The sequence below is a fragment of the Grus americana genome, chromosome 16, assembly GCF_028858705.1.
Source record: "Grus americana isolate bGruAme1 chromosome 16, bGruAme1.mat, whole genome shotgun sequence".
Taxonomy (NCBI): Eukaryota; Metazoa; Chordata; class Aves; order Gruiformes; family Gruidae; genus Grus; species Grus americana.
Window position 1 is genome coordinate 4841394 of NC_072867.1, and position 12622 is coordinate 4854015.

Genomic DNA, 12622 nt, shown 5'->3' on the forward strand with positions numbered 1-12622 from the left:
ACCAAAGAAAAGGCCTGTCCCCGACGGAGAAAGACACTACGCTTACCTACTGTTCCTGGGCTGAGGAGCAGCACGGAATGGGGCAGGAGAATGAGTGGGATGTGAGGGAGACGGCCATGACCTGCGCTGCCACCTGCATCCAGAAAAGCTGCTTGTTCCAGACACTCCTCACATCGAAGATGAAGAAAAAGGGAAGAGGGCAAGAAGGCCAAGAAATAAGCACAAAATCCACCCTCTGTCCTCCATTCTTTCCTCTCAGCATGGCCACTTGCTCCCCTGGGGCTCAGCTCTCCCAGATTACAAGCATTAAGTGAGATAACACTCGCATGAAGGCCTGAGCCTGCCAAGGCTGGCTGTCAGACAGAGGACATCAGAGCAGTGGCATGACGACATGTCTTGCCATTTCAGGTTGAGCTCCGTTGCCTTTCAAAAGCAAGAATAACCTTTCTTACCAATGGGACTGGACCAGGAGTGCCCCTCCTGGCTGGCCTTCCTACCCTCAGTGCCCTTCGTGAGCTGGAGCAGGTCAAGGCCCAATCCTGCTGCTGCTCGAGGTAGCAATAAAATAATATCTGGGGGCAGAATGATGCCCTGAACCCAGCTTGTTTTGTCCTTGGGTGAATTTGAGAGAATGTTTCCGTTTGCATGGGAGGGAGTTACCAGTCTCCCAGTGACTCCCCTGCGTTCCCTGACCTCAGCAGCTCGTCACTGCAGCCTCCCTTCCCAGGGGAGGGGTGACACCCAGCCTGCATCCTTTATCTGCCTCCCTCCCTGTATTCCTACAGGCCGAGTTGCTCTTTCCCACCTCAGGAATGGAAATCAGGGAGGAGCTGCTTTGCTCAGTCTTTGGAGATGCTAGCTGTGCCCAGATCACCCGGCATCCCACAGACCAAACACAAGGTCCCAGCAGATTTTCCTTGGATCATTTATTTGGTGACGAGCGTGGTGTTGCCGTGAGAGCACCTCACAACCCTCAGTACAAACCATGGGATTATGTGTCCACTCAGCACGTCCCCATCACCAGAAGCTGCTGAAATCCCTGCGGCAGATCCTTCTGCGTCACAAACCCCATCCAGCTCGGGGACATCCCACCGCTGGCAGGATGCGGGGTGATGCCAGTCCTCACCTCTCTGCTCCTCCTCCCTTCTCCTTCCTTGCCAAAGGAGATCATTAAAGTGTTGATGAAACGGAACAAGGCCATCAGAGAGCCACCAAGACGGTCGGGGCTGGAGCACGTGTCCCATGCAGAGAGGGTGAGGGAATGGGGCTCCTTCAGCCTTGAGAAGGGAAGGTTTCGGGGGGACTCAGAGCAGCCTCCTGGTACCTAGGGAGAGGAGGTGACTGTGAGGTTTGAGCCAAGCGTTGTGCTCAGCAGAACAAGAAACAGACTCAAACCAAAACACGAAAGGCTCTGACTGGATATAAATGGAAACTTCTCACCCCAAGGACAGTCAAGCAGTGGGAAGGGGTGCCAGGGAGGTGGTGCACCCTCTGTCCTTGAGGGTTTCCACCACCCAACTGGACAAAGCCCTGCGCAGCCTTGCCTGAGCCCATAGCTCACCTGCCTTGAGCAGGAGGTTGAGCTACGGACCTCCAGCGGTCCCCTTGAGCCCGAGGAATCCTGCAATTGTATGTGACAGGCAGGATGAAGCAGGACTCCTCTCTCCCCAGTGGAGGTCCCCGTCTGGGCCCTAAGACCTTGACTGCCCTGGCCAGCCTTGCCTGGGACCTCCACCCCGGTGGCACCCACTGCTCTGGGAGCTCCACCTGAGCTCAGGCCCTGCCTGCCCCCCCAGTCTATGCTGTTTGTGTACCTGTGCCTGCTCCTTCTCCTGGACAGGCCCTGTAGGCAGCCCTGTCTCCTGCTCTTTGCACTTCCTGGCTGGACATCCTGGACAGAAGGAATCTGACTCGTTAGCGCACTTCATCTGATGACCACTGGACAGTCAATGGAAGCCGCTGTTGCCACCAAGGCTGTCCCACTCTGGTGCTGCAGTCACCCTCGGTTCCTGGCTCGTCCTCCTGTGTGGGGCAGCATCCCCATCCTTTGTTCGCAGCCATGGGAGGTCTCAGGGTGCTCGCAGATTCGCTCTCCAGGAGGTCAGGACCCACCTCGGGCAGGTTAAGGCTGTAGTTACATCCAGAGGGAGGTTTGGTTTCACTTCCAGGGAGGCCTGGGTTTGCAGCCACCCGCTGCTGTGGAGCTCCTGGCCAAAGAAGGTCCGGACACGCTTTTTGACCGACTCCTCATCAGAGGACCTCGAGGGGTTGCAGGGGCTGTCGGAGGACTCTGGTTTTTACACCTTTCTGTCTTGGGGTTGTCTGAAGCCAGGCAGAGCCGGTCTGAGGGGGTGTTCAGCCGGCTGAGAGACTGGGAACGTCCTCTGCTGGGAGCACCCTGGCCTTCAGAGCCCAGATCGCTCTCCGGACGCTTCCAGACGCAGGACTTGCCCTTTCGGCCCGCCTCGAAGCCTGCTGTTGCCAGAGACGCAGGGGCTCGCGGGTGGACGGCTCTCAAGGGCGTCTCCCTGGAGCGGGGGGAAACACCGGGCTGGTTTCGGGGGGCAGGCGGAGGGCTCCAGAGCAGCGGATGGAGCTTGGCTACGTCTTCCTTCCTCATCCACGGAGCTGCCCAGGCCGGACCCTCGGGCTTGGCACCGAACAGGGACTCATCGCAGAAGGATGGAGTGTGACTTCTCAACCTTCACGGGCAGCGAGGGGAGAAAGCCATGTGTTCGTTAGAGCCGGCAGCGACAGCACAGGAGAGCGCACGGGGGACAAACCCTCGCGGGTCCGTGGAAGGGGGTTGCCCCAGACCCGCCCGGGGCCAGCCCTGCCCTGCCCAGCCCCGCCGGCCCGGGCTGGAGCGGGGACCGAGGGGCGCTGCCGGGCCGCCCTCCCCCAGCTGCTGCTGGCAGGGGCCGGCACCGCAGGGCGCCCCGGGGGCACCGGCGCTTAGGGAGCCCCGAAAACCCGGGGCAGCGGGCCGGGCAGGACTGGCGGGAGCACCCCGTGCCGCCGCTCACCTGCATTTACTCCTCGGCCGGGGGCCGCCGGCACCGGGAGCCGCCGCCGCCGCCGCCGCCGCCCAGGGAGGCGCGAAGCCGGGCAGCGCCGGGCGGGCCCCCGCGGGGCTGCCGAAGAGCGACTCGTCCACGAAGGAGGCCCGCGCCCGGCGAGAGCCCCGGCCCCCCCGCCGCACCTGGGCAGCAGGAGCAGAACCAGAACCGCCCCCCGGTACCGGCACCGGCCCCGCCGCCCGCATGGCCGCTCGCCGTTCGGGGCGGGGATGGGGCAGGCCCCGCCCCTTCCGCCCCCGCCCACCGTCACGTGCTTCCGTCGCCGCTACCGACATGGCGCCGCCGCGCGCCCGCCGCCAGCCCCGGGGAGCGCCGGTAGGGACGGGGGGGGGGCACGAGGGAGGGGGCGGGGCCGGGGCGGGACTCCAGGGCGGCGTCACCGGTGTCCTCGGTACCGGTGTGCGGGTGTGCCCTGTGCCCCGGTCTGCCCGGACCCCATGTGCCGGTGTGCCCTGTGCCCCGGTCTGCCCGGACCCCGTGTGCTGATGTCCCCTGTGCCCGGTACCGGTGTGCCCGGTCCCCGTGTGCCGGTGCTCCCTGTGCCCCGGTGTGCCCGGTCCCCATGTGCCGATGTCCCCTGTGCCCGGTGCTGGTACCCTCGGTACCCGTGTGCCGGCACACCCAGCACTGCTGTCCCCAGTCCCTGTGTGCTGCTGCCCCCAAAACCAGTGTCCCCAGTACCCCGTGCCGGTGTCCCCCGTGCCGGTGTCCCTGCCCGGCAGGCCCTGGCACCTCCGGGACGCCCATCACTGCAGCACGTCCCCCCGCTGTCCCCAGGTCCCCGCACCCCCGCTGCCCGCCTTCCCCGCCGCCGAGGAGGAGGAGGATGGCGCCGATGCCGAGCCGGACACGCGGGCCATGGTGCGGGCCCAGAACCAGAAGAAGAAGAAGTCCGGGGGCTTCCAGTCCATGGGTGCGTGCAGGGCGGGGGGCAGCTCATCCCGGGATGGGGCCCGTCCCCCCTGCCCGCGCCCCCTCACCCGTCCCCATCCCCGCAGGGCTCAGCTACCCCGTCTTCAAGGGCATCATGAAGAAGGGCTACAAGGTGCCCACCCCCATCCAGAGGAAGGTGAGCGTGGGGGGCGGCGGGACGGCCATCCCGGGGTGGTGGCGGCGGGACGGTGACGGTGACGGCGGGGCGGTGTCTCACAGAGCATCCCCCCCATCCTGCGCGGCCGGGACGTGGTGGCGATGGCCCGGACGGGCAGCGGGAAGACGGCCTGCTTCCTCATCCCCATGTTCGAGCGGCTGAAGGCGCCCAGCCAGGCCGGGGCACGTGCCCTCGTCCTCTCGCCGACCCGTGAGCTGGCCCTGCAGACCCTGAAGTTCACCAAGGAGGTACGGGGGACGACGGGGACGAGTGGGAACAACGGGGGTGAGGGGTTTGGTTTTAACACCCCCCTGACGTGTTTGTTTCTCACCTCGCAGCTGGGCAAGTTCACGGGCTTGAAGACTGCCCTGATCCTGGGAGGAGACAAGTAAGCCATCCCCGTGTCCCCACCGGTCCCCTCTTCCCTAAAGCCTCCCCAAAACCTGGTGAGGGGCTGAGCTGCCCCGCGCCACCCGGCACCACCCCAGCCTCTCCCCCCTCTTGCAGGATGGAGGACCAGTTCGCTGCCCTGCACGAGAACCCTGACATGTGAGTGGGGGCGCGGGGAGGGGACCTGGTGGGGAAATGGTCCCCGAGAGCTACCTGCCGTCCTGGGACAGCACTGGTGTTTACAGCCAGCGTGCCCGATGGACGTGTCCTGGTGTTCCCTTGGAGCATCTTCCTGTGCCCCCCGTGGGGACAAGGGGGTCTCTTTGGGTCGGATTTGGGCCCTGCACCCGGGCTGGTGTGGGGACACCGTCCCCCCCAACCCGGTCCCGTCACCAGCTCTGTCCCCACAGAATCATCGCCACCCCCGGGCGCCTGGTGCACGTGGCGGTGGAGATGAAACTGAAGCTGCACACCGTGGAGTACGTGGTGTTCGATGAGGCCGACAGGTCAGAGGGGTGCAGGGGGGTCCCCGGGGGTCCCCGGGGCTGGCAGCATCCCCACGTGTGGGGTGAGGGAATGAGGTGCCCTGGGTGGGTGGCGGGGCTGGGCACGGAGGGCCCTAACAAGCGCTGCCACGTCCCACGTCCCTGCCCTGCAGGCTCTTTGAGATGGGCTTTGCGGAGCAGCTCCAGGAGATCATCGCCCGGCTCCCAGACTGCCACCAGACCGTCCTCTTCTCCGCCACACTGCCCAAGCTGCTCGTCGAGTTTGCCCGGGCCGGTGAGGAGCGCGGGGCAGAGGGCGGCTGGGGGAGCTGGATCTGGGGGGGACCCTGGGGACGGGGACACAGCACGGTCCCACAGCTGGGCTGGGCCCAGGACTGGCAAAACCGAGCTGGATTAATGCTGAGCCAGGCGGGTGTCCCCAAGCTGAGGGGTGGGGCTGGTCCCAGTGGCACATTCCACATGTGACCCATGTCCTGCGTGTCACCACATCCCACAGGTCTCACCGAGCCGATGCTGATCCGTCTGGATGTGGAGTCCAAGCTCAGCGAGCAGCTCAAGGTGAGAGGGGCCGGGGGGCACTTGAGACGGGCTTTGTGCCCCCCACCCCCTGCAAGCCACCCTGCGGTGGCTCCAGGCTGGCGAGGAGGGGACAAGAGGTGGCCGTGTGTGGCGTGGGGACACAGAGGGGCTGAGCTCTGCCCTCCCTTTGCAGCTGGCTTTCTTCCACGTGCGCGGGGACGACAAACCGGCTGTGCTGCTCCACCTGCTCCGGAGCGTGGTGAAGCCCCAGGACCAGACGGTCGTCTTCGTGGCCACCAAGCACCACACAGAGTATCTCAAGGAGGCAAGTGGCATTTGGGGGTGCCCAGCATGTACCCCTGTTAAAGAGCAGGCTGCCAGGGGTGCCCGAGGCCCCTTTCCAGACCCAACGAGGGGTCTGCATCTCTGGGCACGTCCCTGCTGGAGTCTCCACCTCTGTTTTGCCAGGTTGAGGGAGAAATCCCAGTATATGTGATCGTGGAGGTGCTGCGTCCACCTACCCCTCGGAGAGAGGAGGGAGCGCAGTGGGATTTGGGGGTCCGGGTGGGCACCCCGGGGTCTCAGGGCCCTGGGAGCTAGGGGTCCCTGCCCAGGTGCGATCTGATCTCTCTCCCCACCTCCAGCTGCTGACGGCCCAGGGCATCCGCTGCACACACGTCTACAGCTCGCTGGACCAGACCGCCCGCAAGATCAACATCGCCAAGTTTGCCCAGGGCAAGTGCCCGGTGCTGCTGGTCACCGACGTGGCCGCCCGCGGGCTCGACATCCCCATGCTGGACAACGTCATCAACTACAGCTTCCCCGCGAAGGCCAAGCTGTTCCTGCATCGCGTCGGTGGGTGCCCGTGCACCGTGCAGGGGTCCTTGCAACCTGGGGGTCCCTCAGGGTGACGGGGAGGGTGTGCGTGCGCTGTCCCTTGTCCCGTGTTTCCCATGGCTGTGGCCTGCTGGGCTGGCACTGATGCCCCTGACGTGGTGGTGATATCTTTGGGGCACGAGGTCGCCATGTTGTGACATGAGGAGACAGGCTGGGGACAAAGCGGGAGCAGGAATGTCCCCGATCTCCCAGCTGGGCTGCGGGGGCTCTTTGGGGCTGGTGCCTTCCCTCTTGGATGGCACCGTGGTGGGCTCCCCTTTGCCTCCTTCCCCAGCGACCCTCAGCCCCTTGCCAGCCAGGGTAAATGTCACGTGCGTGGGCTCCCATGGACACCAGTGGGTCCCTGCCCAGGTGGGGGCAGGCGGGGCTGGCACTGGGTCTGCTTTCCCACTCTCCTCCTCCCCGTCCCAGGTCGTGTGGCCCGGGCTGGCCGGAGCGGCACTGCCTACTCGCTGGTGGCTCCCGATGAGATGCCCTACGTCTTTGACCTCCACCTCTTCCTGGGGCGACCGCTCGTCCTCGCCGGTGCCCAGGAGATGCCCACCGGTAAGGCAGACCCGGTCGCAGGCATCGGGGTGGCTGCGTGTCCGAGCTGCAACGCTGGCCACGTGGCCACTGGGATTTTATCCTTGGCCATGCTGGAGTTCGTGGTCTTGTGGTTGGCATTTGTGCAGAGGGGTGATAAGCTCTCGTTACAGGGGTGTGGCTGGGGAAAACGGGGTGCTGGGGGCTCCGGCGCGCAGCAGGGAAGCTGATTTAACTCCACTGAGCTCCGTGTGGCCGTTGTTAGCTCCGCTTTGTTTAATCCTGGGTTACTGCTGTGCCCGCTGCCACAACCCTGGGGTGGGGACCATGGAGCTGATGCAGCGTCCCTTGGGCTGCAGATGCCGGCGGGGTGTTGGGCCGCGTCCCGCAGAGCCTGGTGGACGACGAGGAGTGCCTGCTGCTGACGGACCACGAGGGCTCACTGGAGCTGCAGAGCCTGCGCCGCGTCGCCGACAATGCCCAGAAGCAGTACCTGCGCTCCCGACCTGGCCCCTCGCCCGAGTCCATCAAGAGGGCGAAGGACCTGGATGTGTCCCAGCTGGGCATCCACCCGCTCTTCAGTGAGTGCCTTGGGGACACTGAGGGAGGGGACCCCGTCCCCCTCACCGAGGAGCTGATCTGTGCCCCTCTCTGTGCCCATGTTTCCCAGGCGCTCGCTTTGAAGACACCGAGCTGGAGAGGCTGAAGTTCGTGGACAGCATTAAGGCCTACAAGTCCAAGGCGGTGAGTTGAGCCCTGTCCTTGGGCACGAGGCGCCTGGGTTGGGGTGGGAGGGAAGGTCCGTGCGGCCAGCCGTGCCGCTCACTGGGGCTCGTGCTCCTGCCTCGGGAACAGACCATCTTCGAGATCAACGCCACATCCCGGACACTGGCCAGCACCGTGATGCGGTCGAAGCGGCGCCACGACCATGCCCTCATCGAGAAGTACCAGCGCGGGCAGCAGGAGAAGCAGGCAGCGGCTCTCAAAGGGCAGGGGCTCTGCCCTGCCCCCCCCAGGCCCCAGGAGGGAGAAGAAGAGGAGGAGGAAAACTTCCAGGTAAGGGGGCAGGAACGGGGGGTTGCCGTGGCTGTGGGAGCTTGGCTGGGCGCTGGCAGCACTGGGACCCCCAGGCTGTGCCAGGTTTGGGGACTGGTGCAGTGACTGGTTAGGGGATGTGGCCCCCCCCAACCCCTCCACTGTTCCCCTTCCAGGACGTGTTCTCCACCGTGGTGGGCCAGAAGCGAAAACGGGGCCGAGGGGGAGAAGATGGCGCCAGGAAAAAGCTGCAGCAGCCGGCGCAGCGGGACGAGGACTTCTACATCCCGTACCGGCCCAAGGACTTTGAGAGCGAGAGAGGGTGAGTCCGGGAGGGCTCCTGCCGCCATCCTGCCATGGCTTGTGCGAGGGGGGCTGCTCTCACCCCCCCACCCTTTGCAGGCTGAGCGTGGGTGGCGAAGGCAGCCCCTTCGAGCAGCAGGCAGCCGGAGCCATCCTGGATCTCATGGGTGACGAAAACCACAACCTCAACAAGAGCAAGCAACTGCTGAAGTGGTGAGTGGGGTCTGGCCGTGGGCTGGGGGGAGAAATCAGGGCTGGGGGGGGTCCCACCACGCAGCCTCACTGCCCTCCCCTCTCTCACAGGGACCGCAAGAAGAAGCGGTTCGTGGGGCAGACGGGCCAGGAGGACAAGAAGAAGGTGCGGACAGAGAGCGGGCGCTACATCAGCAGCTCCTACAAGAACAACCTGTATCCTGCCTGTGCGCGCTGCTGCCCGCCTGTGCCGGGGCGAGGGGGAGCAGGACACGGCCTTGGGTCCTGCTCCCGGTGATCCATCCCCTGCCAGGGCAGCGGCCTGGGGAGGGAGGCTGGTCACACCACGGCGGGTCGAGCGATGGGGAGTGAGCGCACGTTCCCTTAACCCACCCCGGCCCAGCTATGAAAAGTGGAAGCAGAAATACAAGGTTGACGAGCGGGACGAGGACGAGGAAGGCGAACGAGGCAGGGAGCAGTTTAGAGGGAAGCACAGGCACAGTGAGTACCTGGAGCAAGTGATGGAGCCCCCCCCCTGCCATGTCCCCCCCACACCTAGCTCTGGCCTCCGAGCTGAGCTTGGCTGTGTCCCCCCCGCAGGGCCTGGGCAGCCCCCCGCCCAGGGCAAGGTGCGCTCGGAGCTGAAGAACAAGCAGCAGATCCTGAAGCAGCGCAAGAAGGCGGCCAAGCAGCGCTTCCTGCAGAGCGGGGGGCTCAAGCGCCTCAAGGCCAGGAACCGGCGGCGGGTGCAGGAGCTGCAGCAGATGGCCTTCGGGCGCAGGGTGGGGGCCGCCAAGAAGGGCAAGCTGCGGAAGAGGGTGTAGGGGAGGGGGCCGTGCCCCAGCGGCTTCCCCCACGCCTGGGCTGGGCGCCGAGGAAGGAGACATTAAACACTTGGCTGGTTTTGCATCCTGACTCCTTTGTCCTTGCTACAAGCGTCACGCCTGGGGTAATTCCTCCCCCCTTGGGCCACCCCCAGGCACGGTCCTGAAACAACCAGGTGCTGCGGGGGCCACAACTGGGCTGTATTTTGGCAGGAGACCCCTCTGGAGATACCAGCAGCCTGAACACGAGCAACAGCTCCCCTTCCTCCACAGCAGCCGGGTCCCGCTGCCTGGGGTGCCCCTTCCAGAAGGGTCCCTGAGGGGAGGCAGCTCTGCCCTGGGGACCCCCGGCCCCTGCCCCAGCGCGGTGCCATTCCGGTGTGGCTGTGCCACTGCCATCCGCGTCGCCTCTCGTCATGGGGGTTCCCAGACTTGTCAAGGAGCGACCTCCGTCCCCAGGGTGGGTCCTGGGGCACCGCACTGGCCCCGGCAGCCTCTCCCCAGCCCCAGGAGCGGGTGGTCGTCCCTGGGGGCTATTCCTGGCTCGGAGGCACCCTGGCACGCATCGGGAGTGTGCTGGTGGCTGCAGGCAAGTGTGGGGGACGCAGCCTCGGCTCCCTGGGGTGCAGGTCGGCACAGATGGCAGCCAGGTCCTGCATGCAGAGCAGTACCTGTGGAGATGGGAGCCTAATGCCACAGCCATCCGGGACCGTGAACACCCCATGTACCCCGTCCCCCCCCCCCCCCCATCCAGGAGAGAGAGAGAGAGAGGGCTGCACTGACCACGTCCAGCTGGGCCTCGGTGTCTTCCAGGGCCACATCCGTGGGGACCTCAAGCCGTGTGGTGGCAAGCTGGAAGAGGTTCAGCACTGCCAGCTTGACCTGCCCCAGCAGCAGGGTCTTCTGGGCAGCCGTGCCCTGGACGTGGGCCCAGCGGGACTCCTGGGGGACGCAGCAACAGAGACCCCCCCAGCCACTGCCCCGTGTCCCCTGCACCCCTCAGCTGGGACAGGGGCACCCAGGTGTCCTGGCTGTGTCCCCCCCACCCCGCCATGCACAGTTGCTGATGATGCTTTCTGGGCACGTGGGGACCCCCAGCTCAGCACAGGGGATGCCGCCCAGCTTCCCACCACCACCACCTTGGGCATCTCCCCTCTGCAGCGTGCTTGGGGTCCGTGCTGCTGCCCCTCTCCCTGGGGGGGCCTCAGGCACCGCATGTCCCACCTTACCCCTTGGAGCACGTCATGGCGGGCAGCCTCCAGCTGTGCACGGAGCTGGGCCAGCTCGTCGGTGGTGCGCAGGAGCTCACTGCCGGTCTCCTCCTGGTACCGCCGGAGCCGTGCCCAGTCCTGGGCCAGCCGCTCCTGCCCGGCTTCTGCCTGTTGTGCCAGGGCTGCCCGTGCCCCTGCCAGCGCCCCGAAATGGGCCAGCATGGCCGGGACATCCTGGAACTGGGCAGCGGGAAGGGGCTGAGGGGCTGCAGGGGCTGCTGCCCTGGACAGGGTCAGCCCCCCGCAAGGGGCTTAGGGACATGCAGGGTGGCACCGCAGGGCAGGGACCCCCGTGCTCACCTGCCCCATCCTGGCCAGCACGCCCTGCAGGTAGTCACCGAAGCCACGGAGCCTCTGCAGGCGCTGGGCCAGGCGCTCCCTGCGCTGCAGCAGCCCCTCGAGCTCCTGGTGCAGGTGGGCAGCCTTGGCACCCTGCCCTGCCGCCCGCGCCCGCTCCTTGGCTGCCCGCTGCAGCGCCCGCTCCTGCCTTGCCGACGAAGCCTGTGGCATGGGGATGGGGTCAGCAGGGTCCTGAGGGCCAGCCCAGCCCCAGCCCCCACCCCGGTACCTTGAGAAAGGTGTTGAATTTGAGGGTGACATCCCGGAGCTGCTCTTCCCGCTGGCCCAGCTGCTGCCAGCGCTGCACCAGGTGCTCCATCCTCTGCCGAAATTCCTGCGGGACTGCCAGGCGCTGAGAGCATCGCCCCATGCCAGAACACCCGAGGCAGGGATGGGTGCCAGCCCGTGAACGGCTGGGGCTGCCGGCTGCTCGTCTCCCATGGCACGCCACAGCCAGGGCTGCAGCCCCTGGGGACGGGGCACGCGGAGGGGCTGGCGGCCGCCCTTACCTCCCGCCGGCTCTGCAGCACCCGCTCCGCTTCCGCCACCTCCCGCCTCTTCAGCAGCAAGCGTGTGGAGGGCGGCAGCGTGGTGGCATCCCACGCCGGCACTGTCCTGCCGTGGGTCTCGTGGAGTTCATCGTGCCTGGGTGGGGAGGCACCCGCCACCGTGGCGTGACCCGGATCCCCCAGGGACCCTGCTGCCTGCCGGGGCTCAGCGCAGGGGCCCTGGCCCGCTCTCCCGTCACCCACCCTTGCTCCTGCCCACCCCTGTGCTTGGAGACCCCCAAGTGCAGCACCCCAGGGAAGGACAAGTCATGGCACAACCTCGGCTTTCTGATTTGACCCCAGGGAATCCCCCTGCACCCCCCCAAACCCACAGCGGGCCCACGGGCTCTGCAGCTCCCCATTTCCAAGGGAGGCAGCAGGAGGTCTGCTCCCGGGGGGACACCCATGTGAAAGCCACCTGGGAGCGCGTCAGGCAGCACGGAGCACCCACCTCTGATGGGGTGCAGGCGGAGATGGAGCCCACATACTCCTCCCTGGGTGCACCAGCTGGGGACACACCACAGCCCCCTGCCTGGGGACTCAGCACCCCTCCAGTGACACCCACCCCGAGGACCCAGCGACAGGGGACGCAGGACGTGCCGGTCCCGTTGCCAAGCCCTTGCTCGCCGCCAGCCAGCAGCACCGGCTGTGGGAGCCAGGTTGGCAGCTGCCGGTCCCGCGGGGAGGACGGAGGGATCTCACTCACTGCAGCCGCAGCTTGTCCCGGAAAGCCGTGCGCAAATACTCCTCCAGGTCCAAGGCCATCTCGCCTGGTGCCTTCTCCTCACCGAGGGGCCGGCACGGAGGAGCTGGGACACGGGGCAGCCGAGATGGCGGCAGCACAACACTGTTGCCAAGGGCAGCCGGAGGCTCCCGCAGCTCCCTGGGATTTTCCCGGCATGGCTCAGAGCGTCGCTGCCGAGCGTGAGGTGCTGGGCGCAGGGGCTCAGTGAGGCTCCTCGGGGACAGCTTGCAGATTGGTCCCACTTGCAGTCCTCTGACCACACGCCATCCTCCCACCTGCATTCCAGACCCCCCAGCCCTCGGACCCCGCTCCAGCCCCTCAGAAATCTCCGTTCAGGCTCCGCACCCCTTCAGAGACC

At 66.3% G+C, this 12622-nt stretch overlaps 3 protein-coding genes across 7 annotated transcripts; 1 reads left to right on the forward strand and 2 right to left on the reverse strand.

The window, feature by feature from the left end:
• Positions 1-917: 917 nt before the first annotated feature.
• RITA1 (RBPJ interacting and tubulin associated 1) lies at positions 918-3355 on the reverse strand. Its single transcript, XM_054844036.1, has 3 exons — positions 3027-3355; positions 1815-2702; positions 918-1324 (listed from the first exon to the last, which is right to left on the reverse strand). Exons 1-2 carry the CDS (start codon positions 3353-3355, stop codon positions 2159-2161), a joined length of 873 nt encoding a protein of 290 aa, XP_054700011.1. The 3' UTR covers positions 918-1324; positions 1815-2158.
• DDX54 (DEAD-box helicase 54) lies at positions 3332-9446 on the forward strand. Its single transcript, XM_054844021.1, has 20 exons — positions 3332-3395; positions 3858-3993; positions 4079-4149; positions 4233-4418; positions 4509-4558; positions 4678-4719; positions 4971-5066; positions 5219-5340; positions 5563-5624; positions 5779-5910; positions 6230-6440; positions 6894-7028; positions 7367-7588; positions 7678-7751; positions 7863-8063; positions 8219-8364; positions 8445-8558; positions 8649-8753; positions 8941-9038; positions 9138-9446. Exons 1-20 carry the CDS (start codon positions 3354-3356, stop codon positions 9359-9361), a joined length of 2469 nt encoding a protein of 822 aa, XP_054699996.1. The 5' UTR covers positions 3332-3353; the 3' UTR covers positions 9362-9446.
• On the reverse strand, positions 9446-12351 carry CFAP73 (cilia and flagella associated protein 73). 5 transcript variants are annotated; one of them, XM_054844031.1, is made up of 7 exons: positions 12226-12351; positions 11481-11616; positions 11201-11323; positions 10933-11133; positions 10591-10806; positions 10145-10303; positions 9446-10048 (listed from the first exon to the last, which is right to left on the reverse strand). In XM_054844031.1, the coding sequence occupies exons 1-7, from the start codon at positions 12282-12284 to the stop codon at positions 9797-9799; spliced, it is 1146 nt and encodes a 381-aa protein (XP_054700006.1). In that variant the 5' UTR covers positions 12285-12351; the 3' UTR covers positions 9446-9796. The 5 variants fall into 5 exon arrangements, with proteins under 5 accessions (XP_054700006.1, XP_054700010.1, XP_054700007.1 ...); XM_054844035.1 differs by having other exon boundaries at positions 9448-10032; positions 10591-10812; positions 11201-11305; XM_054844032.1 differs by having other exon boundaries at positions 9448-10048; positions 10591-10812; positions 11201-11305.
• Positions 12352-12622: the final 271 nt, after the last annotated feature.

Excerpts from the sequence above, each read along its gene's own strand:
- CFAP73 (XM_054844030.1), bottom strand. The coding sequence starts at position 12,284 with ATGGCCTTGGACCTGGAGGAGTATTTGCGCACGGCTTTCCGGGACAAG. Across the intron at positions 11,134-11,200 it reads AATTCAACACCTTTCTCAAG|GCTTCGTCGGCAAGGCAGGA; the intron begins GTACCGGGGTGG and ends CCCATGCCACAG. Across the intron at positions 10,049-10,144 it reads CCGAGGCCCAGCTGGACGTG|GCTCCCATCTCCACAGGTAC; the intron begins GTCAGTGCAGCC and ends CTGTGGCATTAG.
- RITA1 (XM_054844036.1), bottom strand. The coding sequence starts at position 3,355 with ATGTCGGTAGCGGCGACGGAAGCACGTGACGGTGGGCGGGGGCGGAAG. Across the intron at positions 2,703-3,026 it reads CGGCCGAGGAGTAAATGCAG|GTTGAGAAGTCACACTCCAT; the intron begins GTGAGCGGCGGC and ends CTGCCCGTGAAG.
- DDX54 (XM_054844021.1), top strand. The coding sequence starts at position 3,354 with ATGGCGCCGCCGCGCGCCCGCCGCCAGCCCCGGGGAGCGCCG. Across the intron at positions 8,064-8,218 it reads AGGAGGAGGAAAACTTCCAG|GACGTGTTCTCCACCGTGGT; the intron begins GTAAGGGGGCAG and ends TTCCCCTTCCAG. Across the intron at positions 8,754-8,940 it reads AGCTCCTACAAGAACAACCT|CTATGAAAAGTGGAAGCAGA; the intron begins GTATCCTGCCTG and ends ACCCCGGCCCAG.